Source organism: Tamandua tetradactyla, chromosome 4 (genome assembly GCF_023851605.1).
Source record: "Tamandua tetradactyla isolate mTamTet1 chromosome 4, mTamTet1.pri, whole genome shotgun sequence".
Taxonomy (NCBI): domain Eukaryota; kingdom Metazoa; phylum Chordata; class Mammalia; order Pilosa; family Myrmecophagidae; genus Tamandua; species Tamandua tetradactyla.
In genome coordinates, this window is record NC_135330.1 from 17,812,173 (window position 1) to 17,838,154 (window position 25,982).

General features: G+C 41.7%; 1 protein-coding gene across 3 annotated transcripts in view; it reads left to right on the plus strand.

Annotated features, from left to right (window-relative positions):
• The first annotated feature begins 264 nt into the window (after positions 1-264).
• PBX1 (PBX homeobox 1) overlaps positions 265-25,982 on the plus strand; it is a 289,849-nt gene continuing 264,131 nt past the window's right edge. Inside the window, exons 1-3 of one of the 3 annotated variants that reach the window (XM_077156782.1) lie at positions 265-711; positions 906-1,192; positions 4,335-4,408. In XM_077156782.1, the coding sequence (XP_077012897.1) occupies positions 1,002-1,192; positions 4,335-4,408 (265 nt within the window). In that variant the 5' untranslated portion in view covers positions 265-711; positions 906-1,001. Of the gene's footprint in view, positions 1,193-4,334; positions 4,409-25,982 lie in introns of all 3 variants that reach the window. The other 2 variants (XM_077156783.1, XM_077156784.1) reach the window with 2 other exon arrangements.

The following is a 25,982-nucleotide window of genomic DNA, read 5'->3' on the forward strand; positions in this document are numbered from 1 at the left end:
ACGGTACCGTTGCACCTTTAAGGCCTGGAGACTTGGTATTAGCTCGGCCTCCTTCCCAGCCCACCTCTGAACTCTGATTGACAGGTCGCCCGGCGAGGAGGAGCAGAAGGAGGCTGAAGAGGAGGTGCAGTGAGGAAAGTAGCGAGAGGAGGGGCCCGTCTTTTCTCTGATGGCCAATCAGCGGAGGGGGGCGGGGCTCCGCACGCCCTCCTCCCTCCTCTTCCCCGCCTCCTGGTGTCCCCGCCCCCTCTCCCCTTTCCTCTGCCCCCTCCCCTATCCTCCTTCTCGTCGTCCTCCTCCTTCTCCTCCTCCTCCTCTCAGGCTGTGGTTTTTCTGTATATGTTTCTGGAGTCCTGAGCCTGAGCTAAACAAAAGCAGGAGGCTGACGGGGTTGCTGGAGTTTGCAGAGACACGGAGGAGAAGAGAGCCTGTGCTTTGCCTGCTGCCGCGGCTGGGGGAGATCTGGCTTTTGCAACAGCCCACCCCCTTTGAGATCACTCTGGCCCGGAGTGGGGGTGGGGGCAGCGGGGGGTGGGGGGGGGAAAGTTTGCATTGCAATCCCCCTGCCTTCCTTCCCTTTCTCCCGATCAATGCATATTTGCAAAAGGATTAAGCTACAGATTTAAGCGCCGGGACCCATTTCTGCTTTGCAAAGGAGACCGGACTGGGAAACCAAAAGCCAGCTCTGATTTCTTTTCGCCAAGTGGGAAGGTGGTTTATTTTTCTTGCTTTTTTGGAGTCAACACCCTTCCCCGCCAGCCCTTATCCCCACCCTCACCCCGCAACCCCTTCACGCCCCCTCCCCCTCCCCACTCCCCATCCTCCCACCATCCTCTAAAGAGGCAAAGGGATTTTTTTTTTCTTTTGGTCTTCTTTTTCTCTCCTTCCCTGTTTATCCTGAAAAGGATTTGAAGACAGCTTGAAGGATAAAAAGCCTTGGTGCTTTCCAGGAGCCAAGCCGAGAAGAAGAGGAAGAGCCGGGGCCGCCGTTGCCTTTGGAGATGGACGAGCAGCCCAGGCTGATGCATTCCCATGCTGGGGTCGGGATGGCCGGACACCCCGGCCTGTCCCAGCACTTGCAGGATGGGGCCGGAGGGACCGAGGGGGAGGGCGGGAGGAAGCAGGACATTGGAGACATTTTACAGCAAATTATGACCATCACAGACCAGAGTTTGGATGAGGCGCAGGCCAGGTGAGATGGAGGCTTTTCTTTTCCTTTCTTGGGTTTTTTTGTTTGTTTGTTTGTTTTTCCCCCACTCGCTGAGGGGAAACAATGGGAAGCGATCACCACAGCGCTTTCTTTTTAAATGTTATTTCTTTTCCCATTTTGACGAGCAGCTACATGGCGGAGGAGTAAAATTTGCAGGAGCGTTGTTATCGAAAGTGTAATCGCCCATGCCGTGATGTGGCTGTGTATACATATATCTAGATAGATGTGTGTGTATGAATATAGAAATACTCATATATAGCCACAAAAACATTCAGGGACGCTGAAAATGCTGCCAACTGATCCAGAAGCGGCCCTCGGCACTATTTACTGCTTTTAAAAAAAGTATCAGAGAAAGCAGAATTGTCAAGTTTTGAGCAGCATTCCATGCCTTCTTATTGAGGGACTCCGTTACATTACAAATAAAAGGTCCCAGGAACACTTTATTTGCAAATTTAGTTGTCTCCTTGCCTAATTCAGCGCAATTTTCTTTCTTGACTTACCCCTCCAAAATTAATGATATTTTCCCCCTTTATTCCCCCCCCTTCAAAAATCAGGGCATTTCTTTGTCAATAGTTGTCAGCTATCCGGAGAATATTTTGTTTTCACTTAATTCTATCTCAAAAAAAAAAAAACTAGTGGAAAGAAAGAGAATACAATTTTGCATTTAGACATATTTGTTCGGTCTAAGAGACTGAGATAATTCTGTTTAACTTTATTGTCTCAATTTGAGTCGGTTTACTAACCTTGGGTGACACGGACAGCTCTGTATGGTCCTTTAAAAAGGGGTGGGGGATAAAAATTAAGCATGCTCTTTTCCCCATGCTTTCTTCAGCACGGCTTAAAATGCAACTAAATAAAAAGGAAAGCATGTGTGAATTTTATGTATTTCAATACTGTAGGGCATGAAGATCTTCATTAAGGAAAAAGAAGCTGTGAAGCTTCCCAACTTAATCCACCGCCAGGTATATAGTCCTCCACTCTAGGATTTTACAGTAAATTCTCTTTCAAATAAAACAGACTAAGTGGCAACCTACTAACAGCTTGTCCAAGGCGGAGCTCAAAAGGGAGAATTTTAAAAACTAATGACCACATATGTCCATTCAATTACCCAGCTTTGTTAAATCTCAGAAGTATTCTCCTCATTCTGAAAATCTTCTAAACATATGTACATCATTCCTATATCGCAAATAGACTTAGTTATAGTAGTAGAAGACATCATTACATCATTATATGTATTTTGTCTTAAGGGAAATAGAAGTTTGAGTTGAGAAAATGAGAAGTGGTAGTAAAAAGCATGAATGCATGAATTACAGTCTTATTTTAGCTGTAAGCACATGCAACATGTAAACTCAAAAGTACTGAGCTTTACGGGTGCTCGAAAACTTGGAAATGTTCAAAGACTCGAACTATTCTAATTTTTTTTAATGGGGAAAAGTTTTCAGAAATTAATTGCTGTTCTTTGTGAATTTTATTACCTGTTCTCTTTTGAATTGGAACAGATTTCTCCATTACATTGATCCAGAAAAATACTCTGGATTATTTGCAAGTTTGTGAAGTGGAAGAGGCCAGTAAAAACGGTTACACACTACTTTTCTGATGTGTTGTCCTTCATTTTTTATGAAACTGAGGACAAACATGGCTTTGGGGGGGTCCCCCTTTTAAAGGCCTGGATGCTTAGAAAGATCAGACCATTTGGGGATAGGGAAATTCTCTGTTCTAGTACCCCATTTGTATGTTATGGAAATGGAATATTTGTGTAAGGCTGTGCAGGGATTTTTGTTTACACTTGGGCCTATGTTTAAGAATACAATTAATGAAAACTATTTTAAAAGATCACAAAAGAGGTCTTGAGTACATTAAAGAAGTCTTTTCTGCCCTTTCTCTCATTCCATATGAGGACTGATTAAATCACCAGTCTGCTTTCTTTTTGGTTAAACGATGTAACTCTATGTAGCAAATACTATGTCCTTTTTTCTTTTTCTCCAGTCATACCTTCATGATGTATATTAATGATTTACTCTGTAAATCATTAATATTTTAGACACAGACTGTGAGTTTATTTGGATAGTCATGAATTCTGAGCTTGTTAAACCTCTGCTCTACATTATTTACAGTATGCTTCTGGTTCATGAGGATGTGTATCTATTTTTTAACTTTCAAAGGGTTTAAAAATAAATTGCATGTGTTTTGAGAGCCAAGGATTTCCATTTATCTTTACACATTCATTTTAGTTAACAGAATTCCCTTGACTAATAGCTGATAGGACCAGTATTTTGTTTCCAAAACAATATCCTTCTGCTAAATGATTTTATAATAAAATAAAGGAAAAGGTATTGTTTTGTTCCTCTGGTGCATTCTGAATTCAAACACATGCAAGAATCAGGTAAATCACTAATCTAAAAGGCAGAATAGTATTTATTTTTTTCCCCAATGGGTGCAAGATTCTAATTGTAAATAATTGAATTTCAACACCTGCAAACAGGCAGTGTGTGCACAAGAGGCATAATGTGAACACCGAGAAATGAATTTATTCCCCATATGGGTATGTTTGCCCCCTGGCAATGCATTTCCATACTCTTTAAGTTGGGGACTGAAATTTTATAAATTGACAGTTCTACACAGAAGACCTTTCAAGCATCTTGTGTTTATGAGAATACAGGGGCATCTGCGGAATGAATTCGAACACATGGATGAATTAAATTTGAAAACACACACACAGACCGGGAGGCAGACGGCTCCTAGGCTGTGGTGGTTGCATAGATTATTCAGAACTGTTAACACATGCATTTGGCCTTGCTGTACTCATTGCTTTGGCTAGGAGTATTGGTTTAAGAATTCCACTTTGATTAAACTACTTAAAAAACAACAACAACTTTGTCTAAATGGGCATAATTTAGGTTAGTTCTGTTCTGCAGTTAAATCCCTATTCTCTCCCTACTGATGAACAGTATTTCTTTTTCTATGGTGGGACTCGCATATTAAGTCATAAAAACAACCGAAGCATGCCACAGAGTTACGCTTGGGATATAATTTTGGCTAAATGTTTAAATTTTCTTCCCTGGTGCATTATCAGCATTTGATCTTGAAAGTCTACCTAAGCTATCGTGTTGTTTCTTTCTTGCAGAAAACATGCTTTAAACTGCCACAGAATGAAGCCTGCCTTGTTTAATGTGTTGTGTGAAATCAAAGAAAAAACAGGTAGGAATGTGATTTCAGTATTTAAGCATTTTCTTTGTCAGTTGATTCACTCAGCAGCAAACACTAACCCATTATTTAAATATTAAAATTTCAGAATATAAGTACTATCAAGACTGATCGCATTTTTCAATAGGAACTTCTAGCCCAGCTTCCTTTAAAGAATGCACTAAGTTTCCTTGACAATTATTATCAAGTGTAACTGGTTTATTTTCCTTTTCTCCATTCCTGGCCTACTTGAAATTGAAATAATAATACAGGTTCTGAAGGGAATTTTATAAAATGTTGTGCCTTTGGGGGAAAATTATGAAAGTAAAAACCCCATGTCCTGAAGGAATATATTTGTCCCATATTTAAAACTGTAATTATTGCTATTATTTTTTGGAGTTGGGCATGGGGGTAGGACGGGCACTGAGCTGTTTTAAAGTTATCTTTTCTTTTTTTCTTGAAGTTACACGAAGCAGCAGACCAGAGGTTCGAAAGCAGAGTGTTGTCAATACCTTTGTGGTATCACAACATTCGGCTGTCGGTATCTGACTGCCCTGTGATTTTATAGCAGGGAGGACCGCTGGGTTTAGGAGAGTATAATGCCATGAGATCACTCATTCTCTTGTTTTTCTACTTTCTAGACCTCATATCATGGACTAACACACTTATAACACTTCCCAGGAGGGCATTTAAATTTTAAAGCAACAATTAAAAAATAGCAGTCATCAATCAGAGGTGTTCTTAAACAACAGATGCTCTGGGAAGGACATTTAGCAACATCCTCTGGTTTGTTTATTTTAATCCCTAATTTTCCAAAGTGGGTAAATCTCTCCCTTGTAAGAAGAAAGAGTGGAGAAGGCAATCTGAAACGCGGGCGTAAAGATGAGGGACAGGAGGTAGTTATATAAAGCGGGAGCTTCTGCTGGGCTCTGACTTGCCCGCTTTAGTGCAGTGCAAAAGTACCTGACACCCTATTTATTTATTTATTTTTTACAACAAGGAGTGTAACAGTCAATAATTCATATCTAAACCATATAAGCAAGGGCATGACATGAATGAAAGTGACAATAAATATGATTGCATGCCCGGTTGATATACATTGATAGTTACACATAAAAAAGGGGGGTGAGGGGTGGAGCGGGCTCACAGGGTGGCTTTCTTTTTGAGAGCTGTGTTTCCCTTCTAAAAAAGAAATAGTTACAAGATGCGACCCCTGATTGAATAGGTAATTACTGAAGTCTGGAAATGTATGTAAAATTGGTAAGCAGCTCTTTTGTTGACTGTTAGTTGTTTTGTGCATACCGTCCTAGACAAAGCACCTGAACAGTGATGGTCAGACCTTTAAGTCTTCTTCCAGGTTGCGTTGCCAAAGCCTCACCTCATTGCAAAGCTGTTAATTGCATTTTAGCTGTGAAACACCTTTTAAGAGATTTATGGATTGTGCATACAAATATCAGAAGAGCTTCTTCAGTTTGCCACTCTTAATTTTTTTCTTCTATTAGCCCAGAGCAGGAGACCTAAGTGTGTATATATATATATATATATTTTTTTTTTCCCCCTCTTTCCTCTTTGCTCCTTTTTTCCGGCCTTCTCTTTTTCACCCCTGATATTGATGTTTGTTTACTTTGAATATTCAGTTTGTTGAAATTTGTTTCTAGTTGAGTATCAGTTCCTGCTGATTTTGGCTCACAAAATGTAGAATCAAAATGAAAAGGCATAAAGGCATATGCGATAGTCCAGGCTAAAGAGAGTCTATTTTTGAAGACACTTATTCAGATTTTTATTGAAAGGAAGCCCGTCAGGGCACTTAAATGTCTTGAATGTGGCCGAGGTGTTTAATTCTTGTCTCCAAATGGAAACCTACTGAGGCAGTGGATCAAAATGGGTGGGTGCAAATGGAGCGCTCCTTCAAGTGGGGGTGGGAAAGAGTTTGTGCCTTAGTCATGTGGGCAGAGGTATGGTGATAGGAGGTGATATTATTGGTCTGAATCACGTTCTAAAGGAGTAATTTAGGGTTGGATTACATATTTTGCTTTTTAAAATTTTCTGCCAAGACATTTAATGTTCGTAAATTTTTGTTTCTATCTACAGTAAGATTTTGTGTTGTCTCCCAAATAATATGTTTAAAAAACCAGTTTATCAGATAGTGTACATTGAAAATGATAAGGATCGTTGACCTCATGTTACAGAAGAAATAACACAACCACACACACATAGAGATTTGGATTGAGGGACTCCTAGGTGAAAAAAATATATAAAAAGGCCCACCTGCCTCTTATTCTTCAACTTTTGTGCTGGGAGGATTGACATAAGGAAGAAGCCACTGCAGGAATGTTGAGTGCTCTGTGTTAAAGGTAGGAGTCAGCTGTGGTGACTTGAAAAGAAACCTTTGATTCTAAAGCACGACTACTTATTTAGTCAGGACCTGCCGAACCCTCATTTTACATGCCCCTGGACCTTCCTTGTGGTTGATGTGCCTGAGAAATGTAAAGTATCTGTAAAACTTGCCAGAATATGTTGTTTTTGTTTTTGTTTTCTTTGGTACAGAGCTTGTAAAATATCCCTTGCAGGATCAATTCACGTACACATCTTCATTGTTTGGGGACTTTTCCTATTTTTACTTTGAAGCCCCTGCTCATTTGATGAGTGTTTTTGAGCTTCCGTCTCAAGCATTGTAGAGGTTACCTGATTTGAGGTGGGCTTTGCCTGCTTTCTAACACAAAGTTCCCACATCTGGCTCACCTATAAGCCACATCTGGCTCATTATAAGGAAGGCAGGACTCTGAGAAAAAGGGTGGCAGTTGTGTTCATTAGTTGCTTTTGCTTTTTTGTTTTAGTTTTTGTTAACGATTTTGGTTGGAAAATTCAGAAATAAATAGAAAATCTAGCTCATATTGTCTTATCGCCGTTTTGAAACTTTAAAGAAATACACATGCACATAACACCCAAAGTAGGGAGTGCCATCTAAATTACAGTTGATTGATAGGTATTTAAGTCAGAAATTACTGTGGGGATAAAAAAAAAAAAAAAAGGAACCCATGTGTCTTCTTTCTTACTTCAGAGGGTGGGTGAGCTTTTATTTTTGATACTTTTGCTTTTTTAATAAATGTTACAAAAAAAAAAATGTGAGCAAAATGCTCGGGCAGCAAAATCCTAAACAACAGCAAGAAAAAGCTTGTCAAGATATAATGCAGTGTGTGTTTCACATGTGGCTTTTATCTGCTTGCTCATTCTGGGAACGCAGAGTTTGAGGCCATTTAATATCACATTTTCTTTTGTTTTTTTAAGGACCATTTCTTGTCTGCTGACATATTAGCAATAGACTTTGTTTTATATAATGTATATATGTGGTGTTAGTGAGATTGTTGGGATGGAAGAGAAGGAGAAAAAGTCAACCAAATTGCATTTCTTAAAAAGACCTTGAATATGTATTTTTTTTAAAAATTAAATTCTGCGTCAAAATAATGCAGGTTTAAAAATTAGAAAAATACAAAAAAATTGGGTGCCGTTTACTAAGGAGGTCTTTATAGACAGCAATGAATAGCAGTAATTGTTGTGAATAGTTTTTAATTTTAGAACATAATGGCTATATATGGTACTTTTCAGTCGGTTTTTCTCTGTGCATTATCTGCACTAAAGTTAACTCAAATCAGATCATTGGAGGAGGTTAAGAAATTACTTTTTGCTTCCTTAACACCCTTTTGTTCTCTCTCTTTCCTTTTCTCTGAGCTCAATTAACACCCCCATCATAGAACTGTAGTGTTTTTTTTTTTTTAAGTCTACTACTGTATTTCACTTTTGACACCCTCCCTTATTCTTGTCTGCACTTCTTTTTAATATAGCAGTTACATTATGGGGGCTTCTAGTCCTCTCCTCACGCCTTTAAAGCATTAGAGAAAAATGTGTGTGTGTGTCTGTACACGTGTGTGTTTGTATATGTAGGTGGGGAGAACACCATGGAAGGAAGCTGTCTGTATGTTGCAGGGAAATAATTCTGGTAGTATTGGGCTCTGAGCAGAGAACAGGAGTGAAAGAACTCGAAACAAATACCTCTGATCAGACTTCTTCTGGGGCTGGATGGCAGGAATGACTTTTCTTAGAGGCTCAACTTTAACAGGCAAATGCAAACCCTTTGGAAAAATTCAAAGTTTTTTTTTTGTTTGTCATAGGAGCTGGATAATAAGAGAGAGAAAAGGCAAACAAATGAAGAGAAGTTAGAAGCCAGTTTTTACCTGAGCACTTCAGTACAAGTGTGTTAAGGCAAAAGTAATGTGATTAGTTATATGATATCGATTATGATCAAGATATAAGTGATAGACCTACGATTATATAGCTCTGTGAATGATAATATAGAATGAGTTTAGGGTGAGAAGTGTCCCTTCTCTCCAGTCAGCTTTGTGTAATCTATTTTTAGAGGAGGGGTTTAGAAAAATTCTGACATTTGATATGTGGGGAAGGAGAGGCAAAGGGCGGCTTGGACGTAGTGACCCAAACTAAATTTTTGGAAATTTGGTGTAGTTCGTTCTAGCAGTAGAGGTATCTGTGAAGTTTGGAAATGAGACAGATTTAGGTTAAGGTGAGGAAAAGGATTTATAAAGTAGAAAAGGATTTATAAGTGGGAAGATACAGAGAGAAGCTTGTGACCAAAGAACTGTGGGGTTTTGGAAGCTGGGAGGACTGAAGAGAGGATGCTGGTTCTGAGAGGGGCTGCAGGCTGCGCTTGGACCTGGTGGGGGCTGGGGTTGGGGGTGGAGGCATTGCCAGCTTGTGTTGTCACGGCTCGTATTTTTCACATTGCTTTGGCCCGTGCTTTCTGTTGATATCCAATAACTTTTTTTGTTGTTTTTTTACATATTTACAAAAATGCCCTCAAACAAACAAGTCAAGACCTAGATAGGGTACACCTTCAAATAGGAAAGAATTTAAATTTAAATTTAAAGCATAATGCCTAGCTTCTTTTGAGGTATAGTTTACATGCATGCCTTAGGAAAGCTTGTCTTTAATTTTGTTTTCAAACCTCTTTAGAGATGGATGCTGTTATGTTTTGAACTTGGTGAAGTGAATCTAAATAGACTTTTATTGCTTTTCCTTTATAAAAATTTTTTTTTCACCTGAAAGCATCCCTATGATAGAGGCAGCATCCTAGCCCAGCTCCCAGGACAGTTCTTATTCATTTTCCTATGACCCTGAAAAGCACCTCATCCATTTGTGTTGCCATTGAAGCTTCCGTTAGAAGAATATAATAATTCTGGCTCCACCTCTGCTCCTTTACCTGAGATGAAAACAGCTCATTGTTTGCAAAGTGCTTTGCACTCCCTGGACTATATAAATAAAAGGTGCTGTATTTTCTATAAGAAATGATCTCAGTATTCATATCCTATTCCATTTCACAGGATGTCACTGCATTAACTCTTCTGGGCCAAAGGAACATATGCCTACTGGTTTATAATTAAGTAATAGGGTGCTCAGTACTGTCTCATGAGAATTCTCTGGTTGCGTCTTTGCCCCATCTGCATCTCAGGGATGTCACTTCTGAGTATTTGGCAGAGGGATTCCCAGAAAAAAAAAAAGGGCAGGTAGAGACTGTCAAAAGATTATAAAACCTATCTCCCATTATGGCAGAATAAGGTCAGTAATGACTTACTGGAAGGCCTTCTTGCCTCTGGCAGCTCTCTTTCAATCTCTCAATTATCATTGGAAATCAAGATCGCCATAGGTGGAAAAACTCATCTTTTTTAGGTTAGGCCATCCTTTCAACCACATCTTCCATTAAAACTTTTGTCATTGTGATTGGGTACTGGAGTGGGTGTGTCATACTGTGTGCTAGCTTTGGATGTTATAAGACCATAGGCTAATCACGTAAGTCACTTCAGGGGTACCTGTGATAGTAAGAGTTAAGGACGAGGCTTCTGAAGCCAGACTGCCTGCCTGGATTGTCTCACAGATCTGCTTCTTAGCTGTGTGACCTTATTCTAGTTACTATCCCTTTCTGTCCTTCATTTTCCTCATCTATAAAATGGGAACAGTAATGGAACTATCTTAGAGGGTTGCTGTAAGGATTAATTGAGGTAATATATGTAAATTATAGTGCTTGGCATGAGTAAATAGTCAATAACTGTTAGCTTTTATAATTTCTGGCCCTGTTTTCTTAAATGAAAAAAGAGAGCTTTGTACCATATGGTCCCTAAGGAGCGAGCCAGTTCCAAAAATTCTGTGATTCGATGCCTAAGGGAGACCAAAATTGCTGAATTTAAGATTTGCTTTCTTTTGTTTCTCTTGCCATTCTCTTAGAGTGAGAATTTGCTTTATCCTGGCCAAAAGGCTGGACTAGGGTTGAAGAAAGGGGGTGGGAGGGGGGTGGAAAAATGGATAAGAGCAGAGACGAAGGTTTTAAATTATCCACAAAGCGGACCACCTGAAAAGCTGGAATTGCATATATCAGTGTTGACATTTTCTTAGCATCAGCAACTACAGATATTGTGTAATCATTGTTAAAAATATTTTCTCTCTGAAAACGCACAGGCCGGTCCATTCAACTGGGAAAGTTTCAGGGCAGGAACAGTAACATAAAGTGTGTTAAGGGCAACCTGACCTCTTCCTGTCTTCCTAATCTGTTCCTTATTTAGGAACATGATATCTTGGCCCTAAGGAAATCCTTGATACATGGTAGGTATGTTTTTTTTTATAGCATTATTGAAATATATTCCATGTACCATGAAATTTGAAGTGTACACTTCAGTGGCTTTTGGTATATTCATACAGTTTGTGTAACCATCAGTCACAGTCTAATTTTAGAATATTTTCATCATCCCAAAAAGAAACCCAGTACCTATTATCAGTCAGTCCCCATTTCCCTCTTAGCCCAGCTCCTCTTCACTGTTTATCTACTTTCTGTCTCTATGGATTTGTGTATTTTGAACATTTCACATAAGTGGAATCATACAATATATAGTGTTTTGTGACTGGCTTCTTTCACTTAGCATAATGTTTCCAAGGTTCATCTATGCTACAGTACTGTGGCTTGTATCATTACTTTATTCCAAATAATGCTTAATAATATTTATTATTTAATATTTAATGATATTTAATGCCAAATAATGTTCTGTTCTATAGATATACTACATTTTGTTTATCTATTCAATTGATAAGATGTTTAGGTTATTTCCACTTTTTTGACTATCATGAATAATGCTGTTATTGGCATAAAAGTTTTTTGAGTAGATATTTGTTTTCATTTGTCTTGGGTACATACCTGGGAGTGAAATTGCTGGGTCAAATAGTAACTGTGTTTAGCATTTTGAGGATTTGTCAAACTGTTTTTCAGAGTGACTGCAGTAGGTTTATTCTTAAGCCATATTGTAAATGAAAGTAGGTTTTGTATAAAGCTGTCCTAGCAGCCCACTTTTTCAATGGCTTTTCAATCAGTGACCTTTCTTCACTATGTTAGGTCTCTTCTCTGTTTTTTTGCCTTTTTGATCAGTACCTACTCTAAGAAAAAAGAGTTGAGAAATTTATTTGATTGGAAGTACGCATGCTTAGGATTTATGCAAAACTTCTCCAAGCTATTTGCATTTTAAAGAGAAAAAAATTAAGTCATAAGAATGAATCAGTAATGCTGGAGTTTCAGGTATCATGTTCCAGGAGAGGGAGGCATTGGGGAAAAGATTGGAGAATTTTCTGAATACCAGTCTGTGAAAGAGAAAGAACATGGATTGCCAAGTCAAGCCAAACTGGATTCCAATCCTAGCTTGTTGGGTGACCTTAATAAAAGTTATTTAGCAGCTAGCTTCAATTTCCTCATTGGAGAATGAAGATAATAATACCAACTAGGCAGGGTTGATTGAAGGACTAAAAAAAAGGCAATAATATAAATATATGCTCATAGTTCAGTGAGTATGCTCAGGAAATGGCATACTGTAATTTTTCTGAAACCACATGGCAAAATGCTGTTACTCATCAGTGCGGCCCTCTCTGTTCAGGTTGTGTTTTCTACCGGGCCTGCCCAGGAGTTGTGGAGGTGTGTGTAAGTGCAGTCCGATCCTGCTCTCGTGTAAAATAGTTGTACAAGAGAAAAAAATTGGGGCAAAACTCATTGAAAGGTATTTCATTACTCCCACTTGCATTTCCCCCCACTTCAGAGTTCAAGAGCGTGCCATTGAATAGCACGGTTCTGTGAACAATACGTAATTTAAAATCTAACACTTAAAGTTTTCTAAGAGCCCCATGTAAAAATAAACAAGTGAAATGCATTTTAATAATGCATGTTACTTTACCCAATATATCTTACATACCATTGCAATATATGATCAATATAAACATTAATAAGACATCGTACATTCTTTTTACTAAGTCTTTGAAATCCATTGGGCGGTGTCTATTTGCAGGATTATCTCAATTTGGACTAGCCATGCTTTAAGTGTTCAATAGTCATTCATGGCTAGTGGCTGCCATATTGGACAGAACAGGCAGAGAATGCTTGTTGTGGCATAAATTTTGTTCCCTTTTTTGGCCTGGTTTTCCCACTCTGAGGAACACACCTGGTTGTACCCTACTCAAACTCGAGGTGGTAATTCTCATATCTATGAATATGGATAGTCATATTCTAGAATAAACCATCTATCTCTAAGACATCTCTTTTTGGCAGAGAATGGCCCACTGCACCCTTCCTAGATCACTATGAGGAGCTGTGCTGGGTGGTTGGTTCTCCTCCACTTTGTCTTTCTTTCTGTAATGCCTCATTTTATGCTTCCTTTCCTTATCCTTGACAAATTCTGTAATGTTCCCTAAAATAGAATGAGTGGGTGGAAGCAGCCACTTTGTTTTCTACAGCTAGAATACAATGGAGCAAGTAGAGGACTCCACTGTGTGACAAAGTTCACTGGACCTGGGGTCAGGAGTTCTGAGGTCTAAAGCTCAGTTGGACTTTCATTTTAGCAGGTGATTTTGAGAATGCCATTTAACCTCTTGGTCTCAGGTCTCCACATCCGTGCAATGGGTGGCTCTAGAGAGCCACTAATCTCACCTCCACATTCCATGGATCAAGATTCCTGCCAAGGTCTGGGTGCATAGACAGGAACACAGGAGGAGCATTTATAAAAGAAAATTCATTTTCACTGTTATGGCAGTTCTAATTTATCCTGGGAAGCCTCACATCTTTTCTCGACAGTCATGTAAAACTGGTTATGGTGGTGTTGGAACTACTTCCATCAATCAAGTTGAATTGGAGAAGACAAACTGGGAGGGAAAAAAAATTAGTGGAATCGTCTTTTTTTTTTTTTTTATGCAAAGCATTCAGCATCACATTTACAAGGCCAGTTGGAGGTCAGTCCCAAGTTTAAACCACCTTGTTGAATCCTTGAATCCTTGACTTGAATGCAAACATTCCAAACTGTGTTATGTATTTGTAGCTATTGGATTCTGGACTGGAAATCGCTTTTGAAAAACGCAAAAAATTTATTATAGCAGGACCGAAAGTGCAGTTTAACTTTGTGAACTCAGACTGGAGCCCCGGAAATTAGGAAAGTTGGGTTTGGTTTTCACCTTGGCATTGCGGAGAGTTACTCGTTCACCATTTGCCTCAGCTGAGATACCGAAATAATGTCTGTTTTTCCACCTACCTGTCAGGGAGGGTATTTGTAAACATAAAGCGAGGATGTTTAGGGAGAAGTTTGAGTTTCCCTAAGAAAGTGTGGCCAGTAGGCGTGAGAGAAAAGTACTTAATTTGTCTTGCTTTGTAACTGGGTTGAATCTGCCAGTAGGTCAGAGGAATAAATTTACCTAGAGGCCCGCGCTGGTTGGGTGAAGAAGGAGAGTAGTCAGTTGTTTTTCTTGAAGAGCTCTCGGTGATTTGAGACCGCTAAGTGTTGTTACTGTAAGAGAATCCTTATAATTACCATTGTTGATAGAATTGAAACTTTGCATTTATCTTTTGTGCCTCACAAAGAAGGCTTCCCGGAGACCCTAATGATGAGCCCAGCCTCCGTGCACTCTGAAAGGCACTCTCTGCATAGGAGGGTGAGGACCTCAACGTCTTTCTACGGAATTTGCATGCACAGGCGCTCGGGCCGTCACCCTGCTTACATTAATAAACATTTAAAAACAAAGCGCGGGCAATACAAGCACAGCCCTCCTTTGTGTGGCCGCCTTGCCAGGGTGCCTGTAATCCTCACCCCTTGCGAGGGAAATGCCTGGGTGGGTGCGGGCGGGTGGGTGGTGATGGCGATCGCGACGCGGAGGATAAAGGCCAGAGAAGAAACCGCGTCGTGTGCGGAATAAATTAAAGCCGCTTCGTCCTGAGGCCAATTAAGGGGGGAAAGGGGGGTGGGGGAACAAACAACCAAACAAAACCAAGAGATGAGAGAGAAGGTTGAGGCTCACTCAGATCAGGTGGAAAAGTGAAATCGGAGGCGTCTAAAAGAGCCTGGGGGGGAGGGGGTGCGTTACAAAATAAAACTTTGGGAACTTAAAAAAAAAAAAAAGAAAGAGCCAAGCGGCCCGCCGCATGGCCTTGTGCGAACAAGAGAGCCCCCCCCCCCCCCCCCCCCCCCCCGTAGACAGCGCAGTGGTGCGGTGAGCTGGGCCTTGGTCGCCGGGCGCCTGGGTCTGGCCGCAGGACGCGGTCCAGGGAGCCCTTACGCGCGGGGACCCGGGGCGAGGCTGCGGACCCGCGTGGCAGGTGTGCCCACTGAGCCGGGGGGCGGCTCCACGCAGGGTTGGGGACTCCGGACACCCCCGCCGCTCGCTTGCCCCGCAGCCCGGCCGCCCCTGCGCATCTGCGTCCCGCGCGGCTCTCCGAGGTGGGCCGAGAGAGAGGTCCCGGGCAGGCAGCGTGGCGCGGGGTCCGGTGTCTAGCTCCCCCGGCGCAGGCTCGGCGGCGTTGGCCGCCCGCGCGCGGACCCAGAAGGCGAGTTTTCCCGGAGTGTCCCCTTCGCCGGTCCTCGCTGGGGCGCAGTGGTCAGCCACGCGCGCTCTCTGTCCCTGGCCGGGGTCTCTCGGCCTGACCCGAGGCGCTCTCACACACGCGCCCACTGCTCTCCAACTCCCCCCAACCAGGGGCGACCCTCTCTTTACTCTCAAAGGTGCTAAGAAGAGAACCCCCGGCCCCTTAGAGAATCGCATACTCTCGGGACCCACAATTCCTTTTAATAAAAACCTATCAGTATGGGTTTGGACCGGCAATCACAGCGGTCACAGCCCCTGAGGCAGAGCCGTGTGTGTGTGGGGGGGGGGGGACCAGGTCATCCTGCTCTGGTCTGTTCCGTGGGACCCGCGGCAGCCGCGGTTTCGGCCCACAAAGTGCTGGTGCTGTGCGGACCTCAGTGTTTTGCGTGCCGAACTGAAATTCAGAAGGTAGGGCGTGAGCACGTGGACAAGTGTGTGTGTTCACAATTTGCAGCTCCTTTCTTAGTCGGCCCTGTGTTTCAGCTCTATTCAATAAATATTTCAATTGTTGCTTTACGGTATTGGAATGAATTAAATAATATAATCTGAAGTTACTGGAGAAACCCTCCCATCCTCTATCTCTCTGCTCTCACAGTGAGCACATCATTTTTCCCTGGGGAGATTTTTAACCCAAAGAACCTTGACGTACTTTAAACAGCGCTGACATTTGTTTTCGTTAAGCTTGGTCTGATTTAACACTTGAAGAAGGTTTGGGGCCTACAGATATACTTAGTTTCTTGTATGGCTGATTGTCTTGTCCCAGGAATGGCTAAAGGGACCAGCCTCAAGCTAACTTACTTTTGCAAGAGTGTTTGGAAAATACGGAATTGGTTTTGGTAGTTGGCTCCTCCCTTCCCCTCCCCCGCTTCCAAACTGCTGGAGCCCAGGCAGGAAGAGGCTGTCATCGAGCTCAAGCCTAAGCCACACAACTTTATTTTTCTTCTTAGAAAGTTACACTAAGGAAAGATGTTCTTGATGTGTGGTTGTTATTCTTAAATATATTCTTGTGCTTTCCTATAACTGCTTTGTTACAGCCTCATAGGGGAGCCCCCAGGTTCTACAGTACATCCTCCAGACTCTCGGTTGAATGTATGTGTGGGGGGGCGGGGCTTGAAGTCAGAGAGGTTGAATTCCCTCATTTCTTCAAAAATCTGTGAATTAATTCCATCTAGATTTCTCTAGCCCAGCCCCTGATCCACCTGAAAAATCAGGCCCAACTTCTTAAAGTGAGATTTGCATCCCAGTAATTCTCGGGGAGAGGACCAAAGGATTATTGTGCAGGTTGGGAGATCACATGTTACTTCTGACTGTCACAGATGTATCTAAAATATAAGAGTAGCAACAAAAATACTGACACTAGTGATGGTAAACAGTGAAACTAAATGCTTCTCTTTACTCCTAACTTACCCTTCTCTCCAACTCATTTATTATACCATCTCCTCCCTTTTTAGGGGTTTTAGGCTGGGATGGTTTTGGTAACCATACCTGTTGATTAGTTCCTAGAGGTTTACCTGGGTGATAAGAAGAGAAGCGTCTGCCAGTGGCTTCTATCTGGACATGAGTATGCAAAGATGATCTTGTCATGATGGATTTGGATTGTAGCTTCTCCTTATCTGTAGTGTCATCTTTTAGATGTTGCCCATTACAAGTGGAGGCTCTAGAAACTTAATTTTTTTTAAGTTAAACTTTTCTAAATATTTTTAAACACTGTCTGTTCTGGGGCTGTTGGGAAAAACTCTTATGTGCCACAGGTTGAATAGTGAAAAGGTTAGAAATGAATTTTTGGCTTTGTTGGGTTTATTTTTTCAATACCAGCTAGACATTTTAGACCTTCTGAAAGGCGTGATGAAACTGAAGGGTTTGATTTCTATTTTTGTCCGTTCACTGCTTTAGCAGATATTTGTGAAACTCCTCCTATGTACAAGGTGTTACAAAAGAGACAGAGGAATACAACTCTGTGTAAGTCACAGCCCTTATCCTCAAGGAACTTACAGCCCAGTAAGGGGCCTGGATCATGGTCACGATAATTATACCGTGGGCAGCTGGCTGACTTGCTCCCAAAGCCCTGCACCCTGACAGCACTGTAGCTCAAGGCCAAGATGCAGAGTGTGGCTGTAAAGGTCATTCTCATTCTGAGGCAGAGTTCATTGCCACCCTGGGTGATTATGTGCAGAAGCTTCCTTTGATCCAAAGGGTTCTAGTTTTTTTTTTTTTTTACTTAGCCTGAGAAATGTTCTGTGCTTTAGTCCTTGCATATTTGGCCTTCTTGTCTTTTGCCCTGAATGCTGCACCCTCTTTCATTTATTTTCTGCCTTCCCCTGTTCGCTCTGTCTTTTGTTCCCTGCCTTCCTTCTATTGGTGTGTCTCTTCCTGTGCTCCCCCCACCCCACATTGCTATTTGCCAAACTTGTGACCTGAGACCACTTGGCATTTCCCGGGATGGCTGGAATTTACCACCCACCGAATAGGCGTTCTGTGACATTTGCTCACCTGGGCAGCTTAAGCTTACATGGTTTGTGTTGGAGGAGTGCTGAGAGGAGTGTGAAATTTACCTCTGTGCTCCAGGGTTCTTGCAGGCGGGGAGACAAACAATGATGCTTTCTAGAAGCTGGAATTAATTTTTATCATGGTGCGCATATATAGTTCTATATACATTCATACATGCATTTGTTATGTATTCAATAAATGCATGTAGACAAATTGTGCATTATCTGTCATTCTCTAGTCATTATTTTAACAAATTAAAGTTTCATGGTTAGCTACTTCTTTCACACACATGCCTTCCCCATTTATACCTCCCTTTCTTTCCTTCTTCCTCTCCCTCCCTCCTGGTAGAAGGCACTGAGCTAACATAATGTCCTTTGACGCCTGTGCCATTGGACAGCCTGTCTCCTTAAGGTTTGTGATATTTAGGGGTTGGTTTGCATGTCTTGGCTGACCTAGCCCTTCTGCTGGTGTGGACATAGCTGCCTGGCTCTTTGAATCAAACTGGTCAAGGAACTATTTCAGTCCAGTTACTGGGACAGGTCAGCCCTGGAGGCTTCTCCAACTCTTGGATTACACACGGACACACAGTCTGTCTGTCCTGGCTGCCAGCCGAGGAAGGGAGACAGGCAGTGTGGATGATTGAGTGGTGGCTTTAGCTAAACTTGTGTTAACCCTCTGTGAGTGATTTGGAGGAGCGGGCTCGGGGCTCCAGGTTGGAGGAAGTGGGGTGGGGGTGGGGGTCGGCCCAGAATGGGCTAAACAGAAAAGAAGTCCTCGTGGAACAGAGAATTCTGTTCATCTGTAATAATATGTTATACATACAGATACTTAATATATGCAGAGGTACTATTAACTACCCCAGTTTTTAAGATGAGGAAGAGAGTTTAATTAACTTCCTTCAAGTCACGCAGCTGAGGAGAGGGTACGTTAGGACAGGTTTTACTCAGAAATTTCTATTTTCTATACATATATTCATTCCCAATGAGTGACAGCCTTTCCAAATTGTGATTCTTCCCAGAAAATCCTATGGAATTCTATTCAGTTATCCAAAATATGACTGGGTTGGCTCCACCCTTCTCTCGTCGTGTTTCTCAGGTAAAGAAACGTAATTATCCCATGGCCCTGCCTGGCTGCAAAACATAATAAGTAAAAGAGATTAAATTCAAAATTCTTCTTTGGCCCATTTCCTAATTTTCATTAAGGCTCTGCCTTTTTTCTTTTGGGCTCTACCTGATTTCTTGCAGAGAGTGAGCTTGACTTATTTTTCCAGGTAACTGATGCACTTATATCACCTTTTCTAGTTCTTTCTTGGAGGTCTGGGGTTTTGACAGGAATAGGAAGCAGGACGCAGTGTGTTTTTCTTATGCATCCTTCATGGCCCTGCATCTTTTGTCACACTTGTGCGTGAGCCAACGACAGACCTTCCATGCTCAGCTCACTGTAGATAGGGCCGATGGAAACTTCCCTTGATGAGACTGAAAAGTCTCATCTCCCCACTTACAGAGCCACTCTCGTTGACCAGGTCCTCTTTTTGATAAGTGAGTGTTCTCCGTTTTGAGGAGGGCACGTCTCCTACTGAGGTGGGAACAACTGGTCAAGGATGAAGGCCTTGTGATGTTACCTCTTGCAGGGCAGATGACCTTCACATCAATCACTCCAGGTTTTGGAAGAGAACGAGAAGAATTCAAGGTGTCCCGTCATTAAATTTTTTAGAAAACAGTGAAACACCAGAAAGACTTTAATGACAAAAGTTTTAGAAAAAAAAGTAATTAACTCTTAATCGTACTACCCTAGTTCAACCTCTACTTTCAGTTTTGTGTATGTGTGTTTTTATATTTTCTTCCTGTGATTTTCCTAATGGCTGAATGGATTTTCCCATTTCTTGTGAGTGGAATATGACTGCATACTTAGGGATGGAATTTTCTTCTATTTGTCACAGAATATGCATCTTATTTATTTATTGCTCATCCCATTTCAAAGAGGAATTCAAGCAACTTACCTGAACAGTAACGCCAACACAGAGATCTACTAAATAAATGAGGATATGAAATAAAGTGTAAAGAAATACCAGTATGTAAATATGTACGCATGAGCACCTTTCTCATTGTGATCTTCCTTCCCTTCTTTTGTTGGTAAGGAAAACAGTTACCTGTATCTTTGGATCAAACTAGTCGAGGTCCTTGCTCAGTCCAGATCTCTGTATGAGTTGGTTACTTCCTAGTAGCAAAAGCAAAGAGGGAAATAAGCTCAGTTTCAGATTTCAAAGTATTTATCATTGAGAACAATTCAGTTGTTTAGGGGAAGCAAATTTTTTTTTTTTTCTGTTAGAAGAAGCAGATTCTGGTCCTGGGCTCTGGGAGAAATTTTGCATATTGTTCCTGATAAGAACATGCTAAGTGTTATGATAGACATTGTCCTCAACAAAATGGTGAACAAATATTATGTTTCCTGTTTCACCACAACCTTCCCACAGCAGGCATCAGATTTTATTATAATTTTTGGTTTTATGCATATGAGTCCCACATTAGACTAACTTTCATGAGAATAGGATCTGGACTTACATGCCCAGCATATGGTAGATACTCAGCTAATAGGTTTGAATTGAAACTGCTTTATCCAAAAATTTATTTATGCATTAACATTTATTGAGCACTTGCTACTCTGGACTGTGGAGATGAAGAGAGGAATCAATCAAAAGCCCTTGTCCTTGAAGAATTTAAGGTCTGCTAGGAATAAACACATCTTAATGGATACACTGGAGTTTTGCTTGATAAGTGCTATATGGTAGAGGTGTGGACATTCTGTCTTTTGTAAACCGAGGTAAAAGATTGCTTAAAATCCACTCTGGAATGGCCAGCTTCTCCCTTCAGAGTTTGGATCCTTAAAGCAGTAAGAGAGGGAGAATCAGCAATGCTGAAGGCATCTGCGGGTTTCCTGAACATTCACTTCAAATGTGTTGTCCATTTGCTTTTTCTGTTTGATTGTCTTTTGATGAAGAGGGCAGCCTTCTTGGCTAACTACCCCAGCCTTCCTGACCTCCAGGTAACAACGTGAGAGGGCCAGTTGGGCCCTCTTTTTTGGTTTCCTTCTCTTTTGGTTTGAACTGTCAGCCTCGGCTGAGAGATGTGTGGTCCATTTTCCGTGGGCAGTCTTGAGTGGTGGCGACCACTGCCAGTGCTGTTGTCTCCAGCTTACAGAGAAAAACCTGGGTCCTAAGACCAGGAGGGATGTGTCCTGGGACAAACATGTAACAAAGAGTGAAAGGATGAAATAACTGTCTCCCCTGACTTTTATCAGATGTTTTAGATGTCCACCACTACTCTTACCAGAGAGACTTAAACTTTCTTGTTTCCCTTTCTCCCTCTTTCCCTTCCGTCTTTCCTTCATTTAAAAAGCATTTACCAATGCTTGCAAACTAGTCATGGTGAGAATGGCAAATAAGGACCCCAGCCTCAAATTGTTCACTTGAGAGAAAAAGGAGAGGGCTTCAGGGCAGCTATTGATCTGGTCCTTGAAGATGACCTAAGGGTTCCAAAGTGCTTAAGCTGTGGTAGGCTCTCAAAAACGGTTTCCTTGAAGATTCTAACTTCCCTTTCCAGATGATAAACTCCTAGAGGGCGGGGCCTATGCTTTATTCATCTCTCCCTACCTGGTCCAGTGCTTAAAATATATTTGCTCCTCAGTAAATGCTTGTTGAATGAATGAAGGAAGGAGTCCCAGAAAATTCATCTCTATCAACTTTGGACTGGGTTATATTTTCAGACTGAACACCTTAAGAAAGTATTTCCAAAATTACTATATGTGCAGTGGGGCTACTAGTTTCTGAATCTAATTTATGGGCTTAGGTGATGTGTCAAAGATGAAGAGAGCAAGATGGAAATACCTCTTTGATCTATCAGTTCATTTCAGTTGAGTGCCCCACGCATAGTGAGGGCTTAGCAAGATGGTTCTGATTCAGCCTGCTGTTGATGGGGTAAAGTTCTTGAGTGCCTCCTCTGAATCCAGGCTTTGAGCTCTGATCTTGGACTTCATGATGCTGAAGAGTGGGACATGTGTACCAGGGTAGAAAGGGGGAGTCTGCAAGAGAGGACACATGAGAACCGTGTAAAGACGAGTGCTAATCAAATTTAGGAAGTCACCTAGACACAATCGTCCAGTGGGAAGGGCTGCAGTGGGCAGAGGCAGCTGCTTTTTTAACTAATCAATGGCCGAGATTCCAGCATCTCCCTTTAATCCCCATCCACAGATTGACCTGTCTTTTCCCATCTGTATTACCTCCCCTTGCCTCTTTTCTCTTGCCCAAATATTAAACTAACTTTGCTTATGCCATTGCCAATAGTTTGCCCAGTTTCCTCCCCATCATATCAGTGGAAATGTTGGGAAAGGACTCCTTCATCAATAATAATAATGCATGAATGAATGAAACAAAAAAAGTAGAAGGTGAAAATGTATCCTCCCTTCCTTCATCCCCTCCCTCCCTTCCTTCCCTCTTTCCTTCTCTTTCTTTCTTCCTTTCTGGTGAAAGAGGTTGTCGAGTAAGGCAGGGGCAATAATGAATAGGAGGTTCTTGGTACTTGGTATACCGGTCCCTTCCCCTCACCCCCTTCCAGTTTGACCTGGTGTAATTTAAACTTCTCCCTGGGGAGGAGTAAAGGAAGACTGCCCCCACCTTCTTCCAGCCCCTTCCTCCCACAGTGAAAAATTCCTTGACCAAGTCTGTGATATCTCTAATTTGGCTGTCACATTTCAGCGTCATTCCCTGGTGACACTTTTTCCCCAATCCCAGTTCAGTTAAAATGTTTCTGAGTGAAGAGTAGTAAGAAGCTCCGTTTTCCCTACAAATTTCCCCCCTCATTTGTTCCTTCCCATGTTGAGTCCTGCATTTGCTTTAGAGGCTTTGTTATTTATCCTTCTCCTGGGGGAAGGTCATAAGCAAGGAATTTTTGCTTTGTGGGGAACAGGCAGTCATTGTGGACCAGAACATTTAAATAAAAGTTTCCTGCCACCATGGAAGTGATGATGGTTTCCTTTGTGTTGGTTTGGAGACAACTCACTGAACCAGCTTTTTGTCTGACTGGTTTCTGTGCCTGCTCCACCTTTTCCTCAGCAGAACCACTCTTGGGCTTTCAATCCACAATCTTCTAAGATTTCTTATCTAAGCTCTTCTCAGTTGCCAAAACTCTTACCCTAAACCTTCTCACTCATAACACTGCTTGTCTAGTTGAGCAGTTATTGTCATTTGTATTTGGAACCTTTTCCTTTACAGCCAAGTTAATGTGTAGTTTCTTGAATGTGTAGGGTTCCTTTCTTTTCTGAGATTAATAAACAGACAAATAAATTTCAATTTATAGTATCATTCTTGCCTGTAATATTTCTCAAATGTGTTTGTAGACATGTATTCATTCTAAAATATTCAACAAATGGCTTTTTCTTGGAGTACTTAAGTAAAAGAGAGAGAAGAGTAACTTGAGACTCTGGCAGTACAGCCCTGAAGATATGTGCTATATTCACATCTTCTGAAATTAGAGCATTTTTTTTTTTAGTTTGTTGAAAGAACCATAAATATTTGTGATCACGCTCATAATCCTAGTGGCAAATCCACACATCAAATCAAATAAGGAAACATACGCAACATCCACCTCTAAGGATATCATCTCTTACGTTTAGGGGTTACATTGGTAGAGTTATTGTGCTAATGCTTCAGACAAATAGAAATGAGAAGAGCAAAGGAGTACTCTCTGCAGAAGACACTGCATATATTTGAGTGCTGTCCTAGAACAAGTTGCTCATGGGTAAAGATGCTGAAAATACCCTTATTGCAAGAACAAGCATCAAACACTGAGTATTTAACAAATGCATGTTTTTCCCTCTTCATTTAAAGGCAAAATGGAAGCCCATTTGGAGCATCATTATGATTCAGGGGAACAATCACTGGTCTACTCTACCATTGTCTACATAGTTGATGAGGGGCATTCCACTCAGGCTAGCTTCCTCATTTGTGATTGGGCACTAATTCCATTCATTATCCAGGCCCTGTCCATTTGCAGGGTAGTTGTGAATCTCCAGTGAGAGAGGTCGGGTGTACAGAGTTTTGCAAATGATAAAGCACAACACAGCTTTAAGATTTCTTCTTCTAATCTATAGTGTCGTGACTGCTTATGAAATGGAAGCCAGAGAAAGGAGTCACAGACTGGCAGGCCTGTGGAGGGCTGATTTAGAACATGGCATAGATTTAGAAATCTTGTTGGACAGAATTGGTGGTGCATGCAGGGGCTATGGAGCTGGAGATCTCAAGAGAGTTGAACAGAGAGGTGTGATTGAGAGTTAGATGATGGCAATTCAAGATCATTGCCCACACGGGAAACTAGAGAATAGAAGTCACCTGTCCATGGAGAACAGTGGCAGTGGTACACCTACACCAGGGTTTCATATGGAGAATGAAACTAGAATGTGGGCCTCACAAACGCTCACCCATTTTCAGCAATAGCTCTGAGTTCTGAGGATAGGGTATGTGACTAGGTCTGTAAGGCATGCAGAGGAAATAGCAAGCCTGTCCTTAGGGTTGACCAGCAAAAGTATTGTTTGCATGTATGCCTTATGGGTGTCCCTTCCTGTCTGTTTCACGTGCCCTGGCTTCACATGTAGCATGCTGCAACTCCTGCAGCATCTTCGGGTAAGGTGTGCTAGTATCTTGTGTTTGTATGGATGTGTTTTAATTTTGGTAACATGTATAAACCTGTATTTAAGAACAGTCTTCATAGAAACAACGTGGATGATGGAAAGAACCCTGGATGGATGCCACTATGGAGAGTGGTGACTTGGGTAAGTGCTTAAACTCTGGGGGCTTGGACTGCCTCATCTTTAAAGTGAAGGGGTTAGATTTGGTTGATTAATAAGGTCCCCTCCAGTGTTAAGCTTTTTAGTATTCCTTTTGTAGAATAAAGAGCCCTTTTCTGTAATGTGAAAACTCACCCAGCTTTTTTATCTGCCTTTTTTGTTGTTGATCCTTGTGTGTCTGATTTTTTTTTGAGTGAGGACATCCTGCACACTTATTCTGTGGGTGGAGTTTATTCTATGTGTGGGAATGTTAAATGAGAGGTTTTAAATACACAGTTTCAGTTCACTTGCAGTTTCTCAGAAGAGTAAAGACTGGCCATCTTGGTGACTCGTCGCTCCTTCATGTAGTTTTTTTGTGAAGTTGAGGCTGAGACAGAAGCTCACATTTGCATAGGTCTAGCACACACTGCCACAGGGAAACGGCTTCACATATATCACACCAGGGGGTGTTTGCAGGAGGGGTAGAAAGATGAGGTGCCAGATGTTGGGGCAACACTTTTCCCTTTTCTACCCCAGGGAGTGTAAATCTCCCACCCTAGTTACTTAAGCCCCCTTCTTGTATGCAGGAAGAGAGGGTGAAAGAGCCCTGGGGACACATGGGGAGGCCTTTTTTTTTGGAATTGAAAGACAAAGACCAAAGAACAGAGGCCAGACCCAAAGCAACTGTTTGTGAGCACAAATTGATTGCATGAAGTGGGAATACCCGTTGACTATAAGCAGAGAAACCTCATGTCCAGAGGTGGTCAGAGAGGTTTACAGAATGAAAGACAATCTGATGAGTGAGCGCCACACGCCTGCAGAGAACGGTAGAAAAATCAATAGTAAATGGAGGTGAAGGAGTTTTAGCTGGGTTTTATTGACCACAGAGAAGACAAACCAGCTTTTGCAGTGGTTCCAACTGTATGCTAATGGTGCTTTTGGAAAACTGTCATACATGATTCGTGGAAAAAGTCACATAGTCAAAGTTGCCGTACCTTCCAGCACATTTGTACACACAGCTGAGGAAAAAGATACGGAATCAGGACTAAACAGTTTCAGTGTATGGCGCATAGGGTGGCGTGCGCTGTAATTTTACGTGCATCTATATTTTATGTTGGACTTTCGAAAAGCAGCAAGTTTGATTTCGTCTTTTCCCAGCTCCTGTTTCCTTCTTCCTTCTCTTTGCTCTCTACAAGTCTACTGTGGCTTTATTAGGAATTCCCTTTGGTTTAGGGGGGAAAAATAGGGGGGGGGGGGTGGGGGAGAGAGAGAGAGAGACAGGCTGGAGGGGGAAGAAACAAAACTCGTTCTTGGCTGGTAGCCATGCCATGGGCCAACAGCCTTG